At 40.8% G+C, this 19,280-nt stretch overlaps 1 protein-coding gene across 1 annotated transcript in view; it reads right to left on the minus strand.

Annotated features, from left to right (window-relative positions):
• The window catches only part of armh3 (armadillo like helical domain containing 3), a 126,861-nt gene that overhangs the window by 44,740 nt on the left and 62,841 nt on the right, over positions 1 to 19,280 (minus strand). The window contains 4 exon segments of the mRNA XM_048252072.1: positions 1,988 to 2,063; positions 2,763 to 2,847; positions 2,849 to 2,890; positions 3,905 to 3,987. Of these exon segments, the coding sequence (XP_048108029.1) occupies positions 1,988 to 2,063; positions 2,763 to 2,847; positions 2,849 to 2,890; positions 3,905 to 3,987 (286 nt within the window).

The following is a 19,280-nucleotide window of genomic DNA, read 5'->3' on the forward strand; positions in this document are numbered from 1 at the left end:
GACTAGGTTGGATAAACCACTGCCTATTTAGAGCATGTTACGCATCACGTAATGACAGTTATCTGAAGAAATGCGCATTGTAAGCTACACCACACATCACATCAGCTAACATGAATTGGATAAAGTCCATTCCCTAGTTTGTAACGTTATACAATAAAGTAAACTCAAAACGTAAGTGCTACATAATTCACATATCTGCAGTGAACCTACTTTGTTCATAGACGCACAACTTCATAAACTGTATGTTGCTAACAAAGGTAGGCTAATGAGCTGCTAACCTGCTAGCTGCTAACCTGCTAAAGGTGAGCTAATTGCTATGTTAGATAGATAAATACTAGACATCCCCAGAGGAAAATTACAGAACGTTACGTTATACATTAATATTTGACAACTTTCCATTCAGTTTTATTCAGTTATTGAAAACTTGATCAGCTACATACACAGCCAAACATGTTACTTACTTTCATCGGTGGCCACCAATGGTGTTCTTCCGAATGCTGTGTAGCTGATCCTAAGCTGACCTCAATGTTGCTACGTAATGACGTGTAACGTGAAGTCGCACATAGATGTGGATGTCTCCGTCCTGCAGGCTGAAGCCAGAGCTCTCTCAACTCTGCTGCCATGTGTGTACTTAATAAACAAACGTCCCCTTGATGTCCCCGGTATAACGTCATTGTCGGGCCCACACAAGGACGTCCTTGGAATGTTTTTGAAATGACCAAATTCGGATGTCATCCGAGGGACCTGAGGGTGACGTCCCCAAAAAGTCCGGCACCGGACGTCGCGCAATAACCAAAGGATAACTTGCTCCGGACGTCAATAACGTCAACAAAAAGTCTGCTAGAGAACATGACGTTGGGGACCAATCGGGGACGTTGTGAATGTCTGTATAAGGTCCGGGAGACATCCCGTGTTTGTCGGGAATCTTTCATGTGCATGAGGCTCATATAGCATCACGATGAATATGAAGATCATGCTAAAAGTTAGCTTGCAAAAAGATAAATATGTAGGTTACAAATATACCTCTCAATTGATATCCCTGAGCTGTCAAAGAGGCTACGGAACCATCTCTGTACATTATAGCTAATTAAGCTACAGTATGCAGTAGCCTACAGTCTGTTAGCGCATAGTTGCTGTTAAAATGCCTACTGGCACTGGGAATCGAAACACCTCAACACTGGCATATGTAACATGTTTAAAACTATTACGTGTTATGGGGGAAGACATCAAATATCTTGAAGCATTTGGGAACACACTGAATGAACTTGAGAGCAGAGTTCCTCGATGTTAGATTAGGTTACTTGTAAATGCCATTGTCCATGACCTGGCAGTTCCATGGCAAGCCGTTTTAACATACCTTATGGCAAGCCGTCTACACTGGATAAACTTGAAAGCAGAGCTTACCATTGTGTGTGCATCCATAGCAAGCTGTTTTAACATTTACATTTATTATGCATAGAAGCAATGAAATATTGATAGTAAATTGAATATAACAGTTCAATTTCATGTCCAAATTTGGCTTATCAATAAAAAAAGCAATTCATGCTTTAGACCATTTTATTGTAAAAACAAAGTACCGTTTTGGCACTGGCACCATTTTAAAAGTATTGATTTAGCACCGGTATCGGATAAAACCCAAACGATACCCAACTCTACTGACAGCGGTAGAATAGTTGGAGAAAAGTGGATGGAAGGGGTTCAGCGGACAAGTTGTATGGCTTGAAATACAGAAACTTTTTCCTCAGTAAGAGGACAGAATTAATGGTATTGCCCCTTTGCCAAGGCAATGCCCCTACATACTAGTACTATAAAAATCATCCCTACAGAAATAATAGGGCTTTGCACCTTCGCTGCTAGGGCCCTAATCATATCATAATATGATGATTTGTAGACATCCATCTCAAATTAATTATCAGCTTTAGGTCTGGTATGGGTGCATGCAATGTTAAGAAAGATTAAAATAAGAAATGAGGGGTGAAACACTTACCGTATGTTGATCAATGCATGCGTTACTTTGCTGGCTGGCTCCTTCCACTGTCCAGCATTGGTGGAGACTCTAAGCACTACAGAAATTTCAAGAATTAATTCAATAGGGTACCTTATTGCACAAATATTTACACTGAAGATATCACATTAAAAAATTAAACTTAATTTCCACAAGAACATGCAACATGCGGTGTGTCAGCACCACAGCACTGTTATTTGTCTAAGGCAGGGGTTCTCAAACTTTTGGTGCCAAGGACCCCTTGTGGGAGGGAAAATTTTCCAAGAACACCTCATAATCGTGACAATTAAGCATAAGCTTATTACCATTTGTATACTTAGATGTCATTCCTATTGTCTGAAGTTGTGGCCAGGTTCACTATGCCGTGTTTTTGGGCAGGCGTTTGAGTTGGTATTTTGTCAACTTTGAATTTTGCATCACTTGGCAATGTGGACTGACTCAAATAGTTCTCTACGTTCATCAGCTGGTTCACTGTGACTTGAGTGAAGTGATTCAAGTGATGCATTACAGGTTGATGTGATTCAGTCTGGGGACTGACAATTGGAAAACGTTTCCAACACTAGCATGGTATTCCACACGGAAACGAGAAAAAAGCTATTTTTCTGAAAACTGAAAACTTTTGTATAATTTTGCCCTTTTGTCCACACGACAACATAAGAGAACAGATACAAGCATATTTGCTTGTCTGACAATTAAAATAGTTACTATTGACCTGAAACAAATAAATAAAATTGCAAGCAAGAGCTAAGTCACTTACCCATGCAGTAAAGGTTGTCAAAGACCTGGTGCATTCTCACAATTTCATAGTACAGTTCATCATAGCTGTTAGGCGTTGGCAAAAAACGTGTCTCCATATGTGATGAACATGTTAAACAAGTTTATTACCTATAAAAGAGGAGAGACAGTAGAAAAGGACTAGGATTAAAGGAAAGACGAGCCAAGTTTATTCATATAGCGCATTTTATACATAGAGGCCATTCAATGTGTTTAAAAAAGCAAAAGGAAAAGATTATGGTTAAACCAAATTATACTACTGCTTGGTTAAATCTTTAGAACATTCATTATTTTTAAGATATTTGCACACCTATGAAGTAGATCAAGTTTTTTTTGGCCAATTTACACTTGTATGTTGGGCAGCCTTGGCCTACTGGTTAACGCTTCGGACTTGCCGGTCCGAAGGGTTGCCGGTTCGAACCCCGATCAGTAGGAACGGCTAGGAAGTGTCCTTGACTAACCCCTCACTGCTCCCCGAGCGCCGCTGTACCAGGCAGCTCACTGTATCGGGATTAGTGTGTGCTTCACCTCACTGTGTGTTCACTGTGTGCTGAGTGTGTTTCACTAATTCACGGATTGGGATAAATGCAGAGACCAAATTTCCCTCACGGGATCAAAAGAGTATACTTATATTTATCAATTCATCAAACTCCTTGCATTAACTGCCCTTTGCAACAGAGCTACAAATCTGCAATCTGACTGGCATTCAGAGCATAGCATCATTGTAGCATATGACTGAGTTAAGTTTCACTGTATTTGGAGTAAGTAAAACAGAAAATGTATTCTGTAGTTTGCCGTAGGGCCGGGCCATAGTTTGGACACCCCTGATTTAGTGCTATGGGGGTAAAATTGCACATTTTCTACCCAATAACCAAATAAGATATCAGGCTGAATTTTTTGTATAATGGTCATAAGACATTGGGGAATGTTTGAACAAAACATGTGACCATGGAGTCAAGATGTGTTGAACTTATATGGAATAACCCATATTTATAATTGGAAAGTATTAATTGTTTTATAAATGTACATTTACAACAAAGAAATTATGGAGCACCATAACATTCTAAAAAAACAGGTCCATAGCCCCCTACATAAAGGAAAATCTTGAAAACCACAGTGTCCTACCTGCAGAGCCATATGGAAGATGTTGTGCTTAACCAACAGGGTTGTCTCGTTAGACAAGAAGAACTTCAACAGGTTGATGAGAGCTAAAGACAACATAAATAAACAGCAGGGTGTCAACAGGATGTGACTGTCAGAAATATAGCAACTCCAAGGATACAAGTTGGGTTAATGAAAAAAGCTCATCGACATCAGAGCTGGAGTTCTTGTATTCGGAAAAAAACTATAGTCAAAGCCCTATGGGTGAGTGGCAAAGCTCATATTAAATCTTGACTAAAGTTCATCCAAAGACATGTGGGACACTCAATGATGCAATGTGCAACTCAATGATGCAACTCAATGATGAAAGTCAAAATAAAGTCCTTTGATCTGATGAGACCAAAATTTAGCTTTTTGGCCATCAGACTAGATACTATGTTTGGCGGACACTAATCACTGCACATCACACAAACACACCATCCCTATTTTAAAGCATGGTAATGGTAGCATCATGTTGTGGAAATGCTTCTTGACAGCAGGCCCTGGAAAGCTTGAAAAGGTAAAGGGTAAAATAATCCAACAAAATATATGGAAATTCTGGAGGACAATCTGATTTAGTCTGCAAGTGAACTATGACTTGGGAGGAGAATTACTTTCCAGCAAGACAATGACCCAAAGCTTGTGTGCCCAAGCCCTCAATCCATTATAGAATTTGTGGCTGGATATGAAAAGGGTCGTCAACGCCCAATACCTGTGCAACCTGACAAAACTTTTTGCAAAGAAAAATGTAGTAAAATTGCAGTGCAAGCCTAATTGAGACCTATCCACGCAGACTCCATGCTTTAATTGCAGTCAAAGGTGCATCTACTAAATGCTGGGGTTGAATATTTATGCAATTGCTTATTTTGCATTATATATTTTTCATTAATTAACATTACTTCGTAGAAATCTGCTTTCACATTAGCATTAAAGAGAGTTTTTTTGTAAATTATTGGAAAACTGGCCAAATTAAATTGACCAAGAGTCAATTTATAAAAGCAATAAAAGAGGAAATATGCAAGGGAGGTGAATAGTTTTTATAGGCACTGTGTGATTGGTGTCAGTCCAGGACTGCATGTGTCCACTATGTCACACGCCTTTTGGCAAATACCCCCAAAATCTGTGGAAAAATGCTCCCCCTTTTTATTGTTTTTGGCGCTGTTGGGCGTCTTCAGCAGTGCTTCATATGTGCCTCTTGCATCTCGCCTTATCACTTTTATCCGTCATTACCAATTTGCAAATGATGGTGAATAACTACTCATTGTGAGATGTAATGATGTGAGATGAAATTATGTTTCCCATTGTAATCGTGTAATTTGTAATGTTTTGCATGGATGTGCGCTGTTGTGCATTCCTGTGGATGAGAGAAGCAGGGTGCATTGTGCACCTGCCCATATCACTGTTGATAATGCTCTTAAAATAACATATAAACAACTCGCCATGGATTTCTGACCAGGTTTCCCTTGGTCAGTAGCGCAATGCATTTTAGGTAGAGTATGGTAGCGATTTTTAGATAATGTGCCAGACCCCTCCCTTATAGGTTGTTAATTGGCACACCCCTGGCACATTGGTCAATAAAAGAGACGGGCATGGTGAAAAACTCGAGTCTACGATACAAATAAGCTGTGCGTCGTGATGATTATAGACTTTACACCGCGCTTTAGACTATCATAGTAGGGCCCTTAATGTCCTGTGCAAGGCCAGGATTTTGGATACCTAATATCTCATGTTGACAAAAGCCTTTGTAATCAACAGTATCCCTGTTTATACATACAGTGAACTAGAAAGTCTGTGGTTTAATTTGGTCTCCGGATTTCTCCTTTAGGATAACTCAAAGTGACCTCATCGGGTGACAAAAATCAGTATACCCGTAGGTCCAATTTTTGTAAATGTGATATCTCCAACATATCTCACAGGCTAGAAACAGTCACTTGGACTCAAAGCATAACTTGTAAGATTATGGTAGCCAAAAGTCAAGGTCACTGATGACCTTATGTGCATCCCACTGTAGTGAATAAACCTCTAAAAATCCCTGACATAATTTAAACTGGCCCTTTCCGTAACAGTTCACTAGCCACTCCCCCTTGGAGTGCACTCAGGTGGGAATCATCCTCACAGCTGAATCGAGTTCCCTTGATTAGCGCGTATGGTATAATACTGCACTCAGCTCAACTTCCCTCTCCCTTGCGGAAACAGGTGTGTTGCTAACTTACCTAGGCTGTGGGATTTTGGTCATTTAGGCCTACTATTTGGGTTTAATGTAATTTAGAAATAGGCTACGCAACCATGGCAAACTTTTACATCTGGAGAGAGATCCTTGCTAACTATCCCGCTAGCTCAGGTCACGTCTGTCAATAGTGCTCACTAAAATCGTTAATGAACATTGCAAGACACTTATCTCTTCTATGATCCCAGAAAGATTTTCTTCGACTTGTTCATTTTTTGAACATTTATTTTATCTAATGACATACAAAACATAATTAATTGCATCCACATATAATATCCTTATGCGCTATGTGCAACTTTTATTCACTAGACTAAAACCATGAGATTAAAGGTTAATTACTCACGTATCTCTTAAAGTGACAGGCACTCAATTGCACCTACACATCACCAATGTGCACTCAATTAGACCTACATACCACATTAAAGTTATGCCTTAGTGTAATAGTTTACATTTACTAGAGAGAGTCAAGCAGAATCTGGGATGGCCACTGGTGTGAATGATCACACTACAGTATATTCAATATTACTGATGACGTCAAGGTGGTGGGGGCCTCCATATCAAATCATTTTCAAAAAAGTATCGAAGAAGTATCGAAATCGCAATTCTTGACTTGGTATCGGTATCGAAACATCCATTTTGGTATCGTGACAACATCTGAGTGGTCAAAGGTCAATGTTACTGTGACTTCACAAAAAATAAACATATTTTTACACCCTGAATATGATACCTTGCGAGAGCACAACTTAGGCCCTGTGCACATTTACCCAGATGTTTTGTGTTTGGGTCTTTTGTCCACTTGCAAACATCGTTTTAGCTCACTCAAATGGATATTTTTTAAAAAGCCTTCTAAAGTAAAAGCCGATTACATTGGAACTGTGTAATATGCAAAACGGAGATTTTTACAAACAAAGACGGGATGGTTACTTTGGGTATTGAGTGTTTACCTTGCTGTCTGTCCACAGGTAGGAACACACAACACGCATATAAGTAAAAACAAAACATGTCTATAAAACCTTTTTATTAGTACAAGTTGTTTTAAAACTGAGACTCTGACATGACATAACCAGCTAATGAGTCGGAAACGTGTCGGAAACATTGAGAATATGATAATGTACATTACTTGTGAATCTGTTTTCATTGCATGCCAGATGACTGTTGTACAGTCTGCTGTGTTGTGCTAAAGCGGAGCAGTGCCAAACTACATTAAAATTTTCCCCAATTAGAACCATTTATCACATTAAAGGCGAAATATGCAGTTTTTTTTAGTTTAATTTACCTTAACCTAACAGCTTCTAACCTAACAGCTTAACAGAGTTATTGGAATGGTTATATATATGTTTTTTGTAAGGTCAGTCATATTGACCTTTCACCACCCAAATCTAATTAGCCACAAAACTTCTGTTATATTTTGGTTTTCGAGGATAGTCACTAGCCCTTTTCACACAGAGATCACGCAAAATTTGCGGGAAGGAGACGTCTTTTTGCAGCATTGTGTGTCTGAAAACGAGGTGAAAATTTGCCGCCTACTGATCTGTTCACATGATCCGGCATTTTGGGGAGCCAGGAGGCAGGATCAGCTAGCAAATTAAAACGTGACGTGCAACAGGAGGCGTGTAGAGTGATAGTCGTAGGCCGTATTATGCGTGGGCCTTCAGATGCGGCAGGTGTGTGATTTCCAAAACCATATCGGGAGAACCGACTGCACTTTGGTTAGCTGCTGCACTCATTTTTAGTACCCTACACATGCAAGTGAAGTTGCTTTGCTTTGCAGTTGCTTAGAATGTTAGATTCTTGCGATCGATGTCTTCAGACAATATAAAAGTAATTTGGAAGGTAATCATATTACATTCTGCGCCCGTCTCCCTTCCCATTTATCTCGGTGGAATAGGCTACTTCACGAACTTTCCCTCAACACATGACAAACCATATATCAGTATAACAGCAGACCTTACCAAACACAAAGGCGTAAAGCATTCCCCTGTACAGTTAGCCATTCCAGAGTAATCCGGTTTTAAATTTGCAGCAATGTCTGCATGTCTCCAACTTTGGGGGTTAGGTTTCACAATGTGTTTAAATTGTTCAATAGGCTACATGATTTTATAACAGGCCAAATACAAAATAAATGTTACAAATATTGCCTATATATCTGTAAACGTTAAAATCAGAGGATATACATATAGGACAGATGCTCATGAGTTCATGCTTTGTTTTATCGCTGGATTTTAGGATAGCCTATTATGGCAAACGATTGCATTCTGAGCTACAGTCAACTCTAGCAGGCGTTAAATGACTGGAGACTTTGTGAATTTAAAGATTGTCATAATGGGCTGTCTCTGCTATTGCTGCTTTTGTTCAGTCAGATTTGCAATCTCCTGTGGTGGGCTGGACATGATGTAGGCCTAGAATCAAAATGCCCGCCCAGATTCCCCTTTCCGCCTTAACACATTCACACTGGTGCCGAAACAAATTTTCTCTTTGCTTGGTAGTACATTTTTAAAATATTTGCTGCTATTTGTTGGTGCCTGCATCAAAGGCTTTTGGTCTGACTGGGTATGTTGCTGATCGGATAAACAGCAGGAGCAAAGAAAAGGAATGGCCAAAGAATTTGGTGGTACGTCTTGGTGCCCTCATTAAAGGTTGGTGTTTTGTTTTGCATAGTTGCTGATGGGATCATAAATGGCAACAGCAAGAAAGATGATTGACTGAAGAATTTGTTGATATGACTTGACATGACGCTGAATTGGACAATGACTCAGAGGCAGATCAAACTGTCCAGAGTGTCATTTGTTGGTTTTTGTGAGTGCCTGCAATGCATCAAGGGCTTACACTTTGTCTATGTTGCTGATCGGATCATAAATGACCACAGCAAAGAAGACAAATGACCAAAGAATTTGTCTGTATTGGTTAGTAGACAACCCATCATGAGTGTGGAGGGAAGTGGGTCTTGGATGCCAGATACCACTGTTGAGCCTTCTGGAGGTGTTGTGGTCCTAATTCAATGAAACACTGATGAAGGACAAAGACAAAGTGCAAGTGAAAGATTGTACCACATTTGAGGGGGAAAAGCCTCCCTACAGGCATTTCATATATCGTTTTCTCAAGATGGCAAGGTCTTTGATCTTGATCACCAAATTCAAATATTAAGCTTAGTTATCTGTGAGTCAAAGTGAATATTTGTATCACATTTGAAACTAGATGTACAGCATAGCGGTACAAAATATGACCGCTGCTCAGTCCTGTACATCCGTTCCGAGAAAATAAATCACACTAATCAATTTGTCTCCATCTTTTACTCTTGATCCCCCATCCCCCACTCTTGAAACTTTTGTCCTACTGGCGCTGCAAAGGTGAATACAGTGGGCAGTGCTTCGACTTGGCCAGCTTCCCTCGCGGTCCGCACCGGGATCACGCGGCATCACGCGACTTTAATTTGTATTTTTCCAGTGACGCTGCAACGACGCTGCAACAACCGGCAGAGGTCTCAAGTGAGCAGGGTGTCTCGTAAAAAGAAATGGAGCTGGAAAACCCTACACAGACTTCACTACAGACTTTAGCAGACTGGTTTAGACATAATTTAATAGCCAGAAATATGCCTGCCCTGCCCTAATAAAAAGAAATATTTGGTTAACGGCGATTGAATCCCGCTTTGCAGCCAGAGAAGAAATGCAGGACAAATTAAACATTCTGGTTTTCTCTGAGTGCAACGATGATAGACAGACATCATTTGGACAAAATATAGAGCATATTAACCTCCGTTGCTCAGCCAAATGCCTTCCTGTTACGTCCTGTTATCACGGAGTTACAGGCGATAAACTATTTTTAATGGTCACAAGTTTACTTCATTAGCGTTTATTTCTTTGATTATTAAAGAGTGTTTTCATTTAAAGGCTTGACTTAGTGCTTATTCAGAAGAGCATTTAGTGCTCTCCCCAATCCCAGAAGTTCACATTGCATGTTTGTTTGTAATGGATGCAACCGCGAGATACGCTTGTCATAGGCGCCGATACCGTGGGTGCTCCGTCTCTCGGGCACCCACTGAAAACATCGAGCACTCACGTGTGCCAGCTTACAGTCCCGGCTAAATTTACATTCATTTAAAATCAAACATCGCAGTTTATGTTAAATTCAGCATCTCTCATAATGTGATTGGATATGTTGCTGTCAATTCCCTACTTCATATACTAACCACCAATGAGAGCGTCTCTCATATGAAAATTCCTGACACTTCCCACCTGAAGAATTAACATAAAGGCTTTTGTCGGTCTTCAGCCCTCAATGTTTAAAATGTATATAGCCCTGAATATCATTTTAAAAGTAGTCTGACAAAGCTTATTGTTTTGTGACACAGCTAAACACTGGTACCTCATAGAACGTCTATAGGTGGTCGCAACTCACAAAAGTAAAGCAGATAGAAAGAACTCACGCAAATCTAGCCTATAGGCCTACAACACGCAGACAGCTTCATGCGCCAAGAGAGAGAGGCTACAAAGACTGTGCTTTTTATGATTGTTGCCTTCTGATGGTATCTTGCTAATTCACTGAACTGCATTAGGTGACACAAATGGTATTGCCTTTATCTTATAACTACCAGGCCTATGGCCTATAAGTCAGATGTTCCCTGACAAAGACATTCGAAAATTTAAAATGTTTATTGACTTGAAAAATACACTAAATTTTGCAAACTCCCTTAATTCAACCCTTGAAGACATCGCAGTCTGGTGCGCTATGTAGATCGTTTCTCGTACCATTTAATTTCTCAGAATTTAGGTCTACTAGGCCTACAATAACGTCATCACCAAATACAAATACTGGGTGTTGCCTACGTTATTAATTAATGGTAGCCTACAATAGTTAATTGATTCGCATAACATATTAGTTGGCTCAAAGAGTAGGGAATCAGGATGGAGAGAGTCAATCACGCGGTGTTGCTTTTTTGGATCGAATCCAGTTTAATGCTAGTTTTCAAAACATATATTTTTTACATGTCTTTTGTCCGAGTGGCTGTAATGTAGCCGAGCGCTTATGGCGTATGAAAAGCGACTTCAAACCGCCTAACTATTTCAGCATAGCCTATAAGCAGTTTAATTAAATGTAATGTTAGTTGTAAACAAACTGACCGCCCGATTCACGTTGGCTGGGGGGCAGGGGGGGCCATCAGACATTTGTTCCATGAATTGTTAATCCGGCCCTGCCCCCAACGAACGCAACTTTCCACCTCTGAGACAGCTTAAAAGAAGTCTAGAGGACTCCTAACTCACTAAGACCTACTTACTGTAGGCTGCGCAAACCACAGGCCTTTTTGGGCAAGCCGGCATTGAGGCAGGCCTTCTGTTGAAGAATTTTATATAAATCCTCGCGCTAAACAGTAATCCTCCTACCCCCCTCTACCACAGCTGTGGATAGTGTGGCATGCTCACGCTTTATGTCTCCTTCTTGCAAACTAGGCCTATAGCCCAACCATTTACGTCTTCAAAAAATAATAACTTGCCAGATATGCCTTCATATCTTGATTCAGCAAATGCTTCATTCAGCATTTTGTTCTTCCACTGGAAATGACTCTTCTACATTTGCTGCCTGCTGCATCCTTTCTGTTTGTATTGTTTAGAAAATGTTTGACGTCTTAAGTTAATGCATTAAATATTGTTTGCTGGTAACCAGCCACAAATAGCCTACAGATTCTTGCGTGCATACATTCTCTATTCTCTCCAAAATGTGCCCGTTCTATAGGCTGGCCAAGTGCGTAATTCTGCGGCATAAAGCAGATGTATTTGTTTATTGTACAGAAAAATAAAAAATAACCTGTCAAATCAATTGACTACATTGCAGTCAATAAAGTAGCAAATTAATTCTGAGGAAACCAAAAACGTGGTCATAGTTGTCTAAGCCTCTGCTGTGAGGCCAGAGGCGAAACAAACTCACTTTCACCGAACGAGGTCATTGAAGGAGAGGCAACTGGCATGTGATCTCCCCCCGGGCCAATGGATGTACAAGTTTTCTCCTGTTCCTACGATATTTAATCCAGTGTTTTTTGTCAAGTTGCAAAATGCTATTCGTTTTAACAATTTTTTTATGATAGTATGAAGTACTTTTTTGTATAGGTAGGCTACTATCTTAATTGCTTTATACTCAATACTTGACCAATGGCTAGTGCATCTGTCTATTGAAAGTGAGAATGTGGCATGTGATCTACTGTGTAGGCTTCATAAAATAAAATAAACAGATTGCTAATGGCCTACAAGCTGATCTGGGGTGTGTTTCCCGTACAACTAGGTTAGCTTTTTACTAACAGGATGCATCGTTCAACTAACCAACATGTTAATTCTGACTGTTTCCCAAAACTGTCGACTTACATAGTAAGTTTCGACCATGATAAACTTCCAAACTTCAGTAGTCTGGACTAAGGTGGTTAATGACATTTAGTAGCACGAACGGGCACCTGCACATACCTCTGTGGCACATTGCGTTAAGGCCGGCAGATGACAGCCGCCGTTGGACAGCAGTTACCAGTCCACTGTCCATGAGTTCGAATCTGGGTTAAGATTTTGACAACAATATTGATATCGTTGTTTACCTAAGTTTATCTTTTGTGCAGATCATATTATCAAAATCAGAATCAGCCTTCTTGGCTTGGTTTGCGTAAACTAACAAGGACCCCCTCCATTAAAATCAAAGGCTACATATTCTCAGCTTACTGGCCAAAAAGTAAGCACCACCTTATTATTATCTGCAGGTGTGTGATTTACTTACTGTGCACATGGCTGCAAATTGACTTTAATTTATGTATTTTGGCCATTTTAAAATATGGATGTATGGTGGTTAGAAGTGTAAATATCAATTAGAAACCTAAATATATTTATAATTATTAATTTGCAAACAAATAACTGGCGTCAGTGACGTCTTTGACATGAATCCCTGGAACTGTATGCTTCTACTAGCATTCTACCACAGAGTTAGAGGTTGTAGTTGTAACTACACAACTTTCACGATAGTGGTTGCGAACGTTAAGCTTGGCTACTATGGTTTTGGGAAACACTAACGTGGTGTAACGATGCATTGGACTATGTAAGTTCCAGATATGAATGTAATTTTCGGCATAAAGCAGATGTATTTGTTTATTGTACAGAAAAATAAAAAAATAACCTGTCAAGCAATCAATTGACTACATTGCAGTCAATAAGTAGGGCAAATTACGAAACCAAAACGTGGGTCATAGTTGTCTAAGCCTCTGCTGTGAGGCCAGAGGCGAAACAAGCTCACTCGCCGAACGAGTCATTGAAGGGAGAGGCAACTGGCATGTGATCTCCCCACGGGCCAATGGATGTACAAGTTTTCTCCTGTTCCTACGATATTTAATCCAGTGTTTTGTCAAGTTGCAAAATGCTATTCGTTTTAACGAATTTTTATGATAGTATGAAGTACTCTTTGTATAGGGTAGGCTACTATCTTAATTGCTTTATACTCAATACTTGACCAATGGCTAGTGCATCTGTCTATTGAAAGTGAGAATGTGGCATGTGATCTACTGTGTAGGCTTCATAAAATAAAAATAAACAGATTGCTAATGGCCTACAAGCTGATCTGGGGTGTGTTTCCCGTACAACTAGGTTAGCTTTTTACTAACAGGATGCATCGTTCAACTAACCAACATGTAAGTTACGACTGTTTCCCAAAACTGTCGTACTTACATAGTAAGTTTCGACCATGATCGCTTCCAAACTTCAGTAGTCTGGACTAAGGTGGTTAATGACATTTAGTAGCACGTGAACGGGCACCTGCACATACCTCTGTGGCACATTGCGTTAAGGCCGGCAGATGACAGCCGCCGTTGGACAGCAGTTACCAGTCCACTGTCCATGAGTTCGAATCTGGGTTAAGATTTTGACAACAATATTGATATCGTTGTTTACCTAAGTTTATCTTTTGTGCAGATCATATTATCAAAATCAGAATCAGCCTTCTTGGCTTGGTTTTTATGTAAACTAACAAGGACCTCCATTAAAAATCAAAGGCTACATATTCTCAGCTTACTCGTCAAAAAGTGCGCACCACCTTATTATTATCTGCAGGTGTGTGATTTACTTACGTGCACATGGCTGCAAATTGACTTTTAATTTATGTATTTTGGCCATTTTAAAATATGGATGTATGGTGGTTAGAAGTGTAAATATCAATTAGAAACCTAAATATATTTATAATTATTAATTTGCAAACAAATAACTGGCGTCAGTGACGTCTTTGACATGAAGATCCCTGGAACTATGCTTCTACTAGCATTCTACCACAGGGCGAGAGGTGTAGTTGTAACTACACAACTTTTACGATAGTGGTTGCGAACGCTCGTTGCTACTATGGTTTTGGGAAACACTAACGTTAGTGTAACGATGCATTGACTATGTAAGTTCCAGATATGAATGTAATTTTATGCATAAAGCAGATGTATTTGTTTATTGTACAGAAAAATAAAAATGACATGTCAAGCAGTCAATTGAATACATTGCAGTCAAGAAGTAGGGCAAATTAATTTACGAAACCAAAACGTGGGTCATAGGTGTCTAAGTCTCTATAGTGTAGCCTGTTAAAAATGTCGCAGAAGCCTACCCAAGGCTACAGATTAATTCTGAACAGTTATTTCTCTGCTGGCTCAATTATCACACCACTGTTTTGATTTGCGTAGTTGCGTTAACCCAACACTGACAATAATGTAGACAGCAAATTTAAATTTCGATTTTCGTTACCACCGTGTAGTCAAGCCTTAAGCCATACCCAAGTAGCCTAAATTGAGGTAAATCGAGCTTTTTCAGAAGGGGTGGCAGGCAGAGCGATGTTCAGTGGCAGAGCGACGCACAGTGGCTTAAAGTGGTACTAAAGCTTCACGCAGCTTCACGCCTCGTAATGCGCGACTGAAGTGGCCATTTGAAAGCGATGCCCACTGTAGATGAGAGTCGGTCCTTTTCTGAAGCGATGAGCATAGCATGGACGACAAGTAATTCCAAGCGAGCAGCAGAGTTTATACAGCGTCGGGTCCAGGGGGGTGTGGCAGCGAAAAAGTTTAAGAGCAGCAGGGGTGTAAAACAGGCTCCATTGCCAAGTTTAGCGCAGTTTAGTACGCCAACCATGTACTTATAAAATGAATTATAAGTAATGAAATTCTTAAGCTCAAGATCCAGCTCAACTTAAAAGAGTAAATTAAAAGCAGTAATTAAGAAGGTGTATGTGTGTGTGTGTGTGTGTGTGGGGGGTGATGAAAAGGGGAATGATGAAATGGTGTGTATGTGTGTGGGGAGGGGGTATGTTGTGTGTCTGGGTGGGGGTTCTGAGGTTTGAGGTAGATTAGCTATGGGGAAGAGAATTACAGTTCAGCATCCTGGTGGCTTGTGGAAAGAAGCTATCTCTGTATCTGCTCGTACAAGTCCGCATACTCTTGTACCTTCTACCAGATGGTAGGAGGGTGAAGACACTGTGGCTGGGATGACTGGGCTCAGTCCTTGTGATGCGTTGCGCTGACCTGACCACCCTTTGCAGAGCTTTGCAATCATGAGCAATGCTGTTACCATACCATGCTGTAATGTTGCCGGTCAGTATTTCACCGTCCATACCAAACTTCCTCAGCCGCAGAAGAACCATAACCCATATGGTGTGACCAGCTCAGATCCTCACTGATGTTAATTCCAAGGAATCTGAAGCAGCTGACTCTCTCTACTGCTGTGCCTCCAATAAAAAATGGGTGTGTGCTCTTCCTGCAGTCTCCTGTAGTCCACAATCAACTCCTTGGTTTTGCTGACGTTGAGCAGCAGGTTGTTGTCTTGGCACCAGGATGTCAGGGTTGCCACCTCTGCTCTGTAAGCAGACTCATCATCACTCGTGATACAGCCGATTATGGTGGTGTCATCAGCAAACCTAATGATGGTGTTTGAGGTGTGAGTTGCCATACAGTTATGAGTATACAACGAGTACAGCAGGGGGCTTAACACACATCCCTGCGGTGCACCAGTGCTGAGTGTTAGAGTGGAGGAGATGATGTTACCCAGCCGTAGCGCCTGTGTCCTGTCAGTCAGGAAGTCAAGGATCCAACTGCACAGAGAGGAACTGATGTTCAGGTCTCTCAATTTCATGATCAGCTTGGATGGAACAGTTGATGCAGGGAGAGATTAAAGATGTCCATAAAGACCTCAGCCAGCTCAGATGCGCAAGCCTTGAGAACACGACCTGGGATGTTGTCAGGTCCTGGAGCTTTATGTGTATTCACCCATCTAAATGATTTATACACATCTCTTTCAGATAACTGAAATGGGCAGCAATCTTGCTCTAACAGAGACTCTGACCTGATGTCATTTTCAAAGCGGGCATAGAAGGAGTTCAGCTCCTCTGCAAGAGAAGCAGACACCTCCGCTCTGAAGCTCTTTCCTCTGTAGTCTGTAATTGTCCTTAGTCCACTCCACATGTCTCTGGTGTCTCTAGAGCCGCTGTAGTGTGACTCCACCATTTCCCTGTACTGTCTCTTAACACCTTTAATTGATTTTCTCAGTTCATAATGTGCTTTACTGTACTCGCTTGGGATTGCCAGAATGGAAGGCAGCTGTCCGAGCTCGAAGTGCTGAACATACCTCTCCATTCGACAATGGCTTCTGGTTAGGAGAAGTTTGTACGGTCACCCTCGGTATAATGTCATCAATGCATTTGCATAAGGCCCGTTACATACTCAGTATAATTGTTGATGTTATCAGCAGCAGTCCGAAAAACTCCCCAGTCTGTTGTGTGGAAACAGTCACGCAGGGCGGCATCTGATTGATCCGTCCAGCTCTGTACTGAGCGAATCGCAGGCCGCTCACATTTGAGCTTCTGTCTATAGGCAGGCAGTAAAAAGACTGAAGAGTGATCCGATTTACCGAAGGCTGGACGAGGGCATGCTTTGTAGGCATGGCTGTATGGAGTGTATGCATGATCCAGGGTGTTATTGGAAAACTCACATGTTGATGGTATTTCGGTAGAATTTTCTTCAGGTTGGCTTTATTGAAGTCGCCGGCCACGATGAATGCGGCCTCCGGATGCAGAGTTTCATGATCAATAATTTCATACAGGTCGTCCAGCGCCCGTGTGGTGTTAGCATGTGGTGGAATGTAAACAATGATGAAAAAAACTGCTGAGAATTCCCTGGGTAGATAGAAAGGCCTGCATTTGACCATGAGATGTTCGAGGTCAGGAGAGCACCATGTCGATGTCGTTTGTACATCCACACACTAGCATTTGTTACCAGAATGCACACACCACCTCCTCTGTTCTTGCCCAACTCCGTTGTACTATCCTGCCGATGGATGGAGAGTCCCTCCGGCAGAATGACAGAGTCTGTAATCGAGGAGTCCAACCAGGTCCGTAAAAACAAAGACATTGCAGTTCTTGATATCACGTTGAAACGCCAGTCTGGCTCTGAAATCATCCAGCTTGTTATCCAGTGATTGGACGTTAGCCAGGAGAATGCTAGAAAGGGGAGGTGCATCACCAAACCTTATATCAGTAGTAGTATTTACATATCTATCAAACCACCTAGATATGGTGGTGGCAGCGCAAAACGGGATCAAAGGGCTCTAGTGCACTGTAGAATGGTTTGAGGGGGCCCGGCATAGAAACGTTTGAGAATCCTTGGCCTAAAACATCAACGTTTTGGGCAGTATTTAGTGGTTACATGTTAAATCTGAAGTGAATTGGGTCGCAATAAGTCTGTCATTTTTAAAAAGTGGGTCCCCAGACAAAAAGGTTTGGGAAACACTGACATAGTGGACACTTGTAGTCCTGGACTGACACCCGTCACACCTTATGCCTTGTAACTTCAGTTTTAATATAACCTTGGATGGACCTTTGATGGCATGGATTTTTATTTTGCTGTGTAAATCTGACAACAGATTTGATTTTGTGAAAGAGGGACGAAAGAAATCATTAAGGCTACATTGACAAACTCTTAGCCACGAGCTGTATATCCTCTGATTTTAATATTTTCAGATATCCAGGTGATATTTTTATCATTTATTTTGCATTTCATTTGTTATGAAATCATGTATTGAACAATTAAAGCATAGCTCAGTTTTAAGACACTTAAAGCCCAAAGTTTGAGACATGCATGCGGATTTCTCTGGAATGGCTAATTGTATATGCTTTACATCATTGTGTTAGGTAAGGTCTGCTGTTGATTTTGATATATGGTTTGTCATGTGTTAAGTGAAGAGTTTGAGATATTCCACAGGGACGAATGGGTGGGGAAATGGCCGCAGAGCTGTATGCAGAATAATATGATTACATTTAGTTAAAGTTATTTTTCTCGCGAACCATTTATCACAGCAAGTAACGGCTAGAACTGTTTAAAAGCTGAGAAAGTTCTTTCATGTGATATACATAATGTGATGTCTGTGTGATGAGAACTTTGTGGGTAGGCTAGTTCAACATAGAAGAATGGGTGAATTTGGACGCACTTTGCATTCATCTGCAATAGGGCTAGGGGCATTCATAGCAGCATCATAGTTTTCTGTGATGGTGTAGCGGGGGCAAATTAAAAAAGTAGCCTATGCGGACCAGGTCCCAATCTGTTGGTAAATGAATCATCCCATTGGGCTTTGTAGGCTATGGCAAACTAATTTGGTTTTAACTCTAGCGTTAGGCAAGGCTCTCTCGTCATAACATTTAGGCTATGCCAGGGTGAATTCCTCCTCGGATTAATGTGAGCGAATGAAATTAATTAATAGTCGTTTTTATACTAAGGGATTTTCTGTGATATATGCACCGTTATTGCGGAAGTCCTTTTCTTTTTAGATAGACGGAGGCGGAAAAAAGGAGGGTTGACATGGCCCCCCAATTTTACCTATTTTACATAATTAGTTGCATAGGAAGAAAGTAGTTCTACAAACAAGACAGTTTTAGTGATTAAAACATTTAAATTATAACAGGAAATGAACACAACACAAGTGGCAACAGTGGAATAAGCGGGATAATGGACTCCACGGTTATTCGTGCACTCCGCTGTGCGTTGGGCCATTTTACAACCTCGACCGTGCATTAATTTCTGTTAACCGACCACCGTGGCATCCATTATATCTTCTGGCATACATATCTCCTGTGTTAAGTGCAGAATTAGGCGCTCTGCAAATA

The sequence above is a fragment of the Alosa alosa genome, chromosome 9 (assembly GCF_017589495.1).
Source record: "Alosa alosa isolate M-15738 ecotype Scorff River chromosome 9, AALO_Geno_1.1, whole genome shotgun sequence".
NCBI classification, from domain to species: Eukaryota; Metazoa; Chordata; class Actinopteri; order Clupeiformes; family Clupeidae; genus Alosa; species Alosa alosa.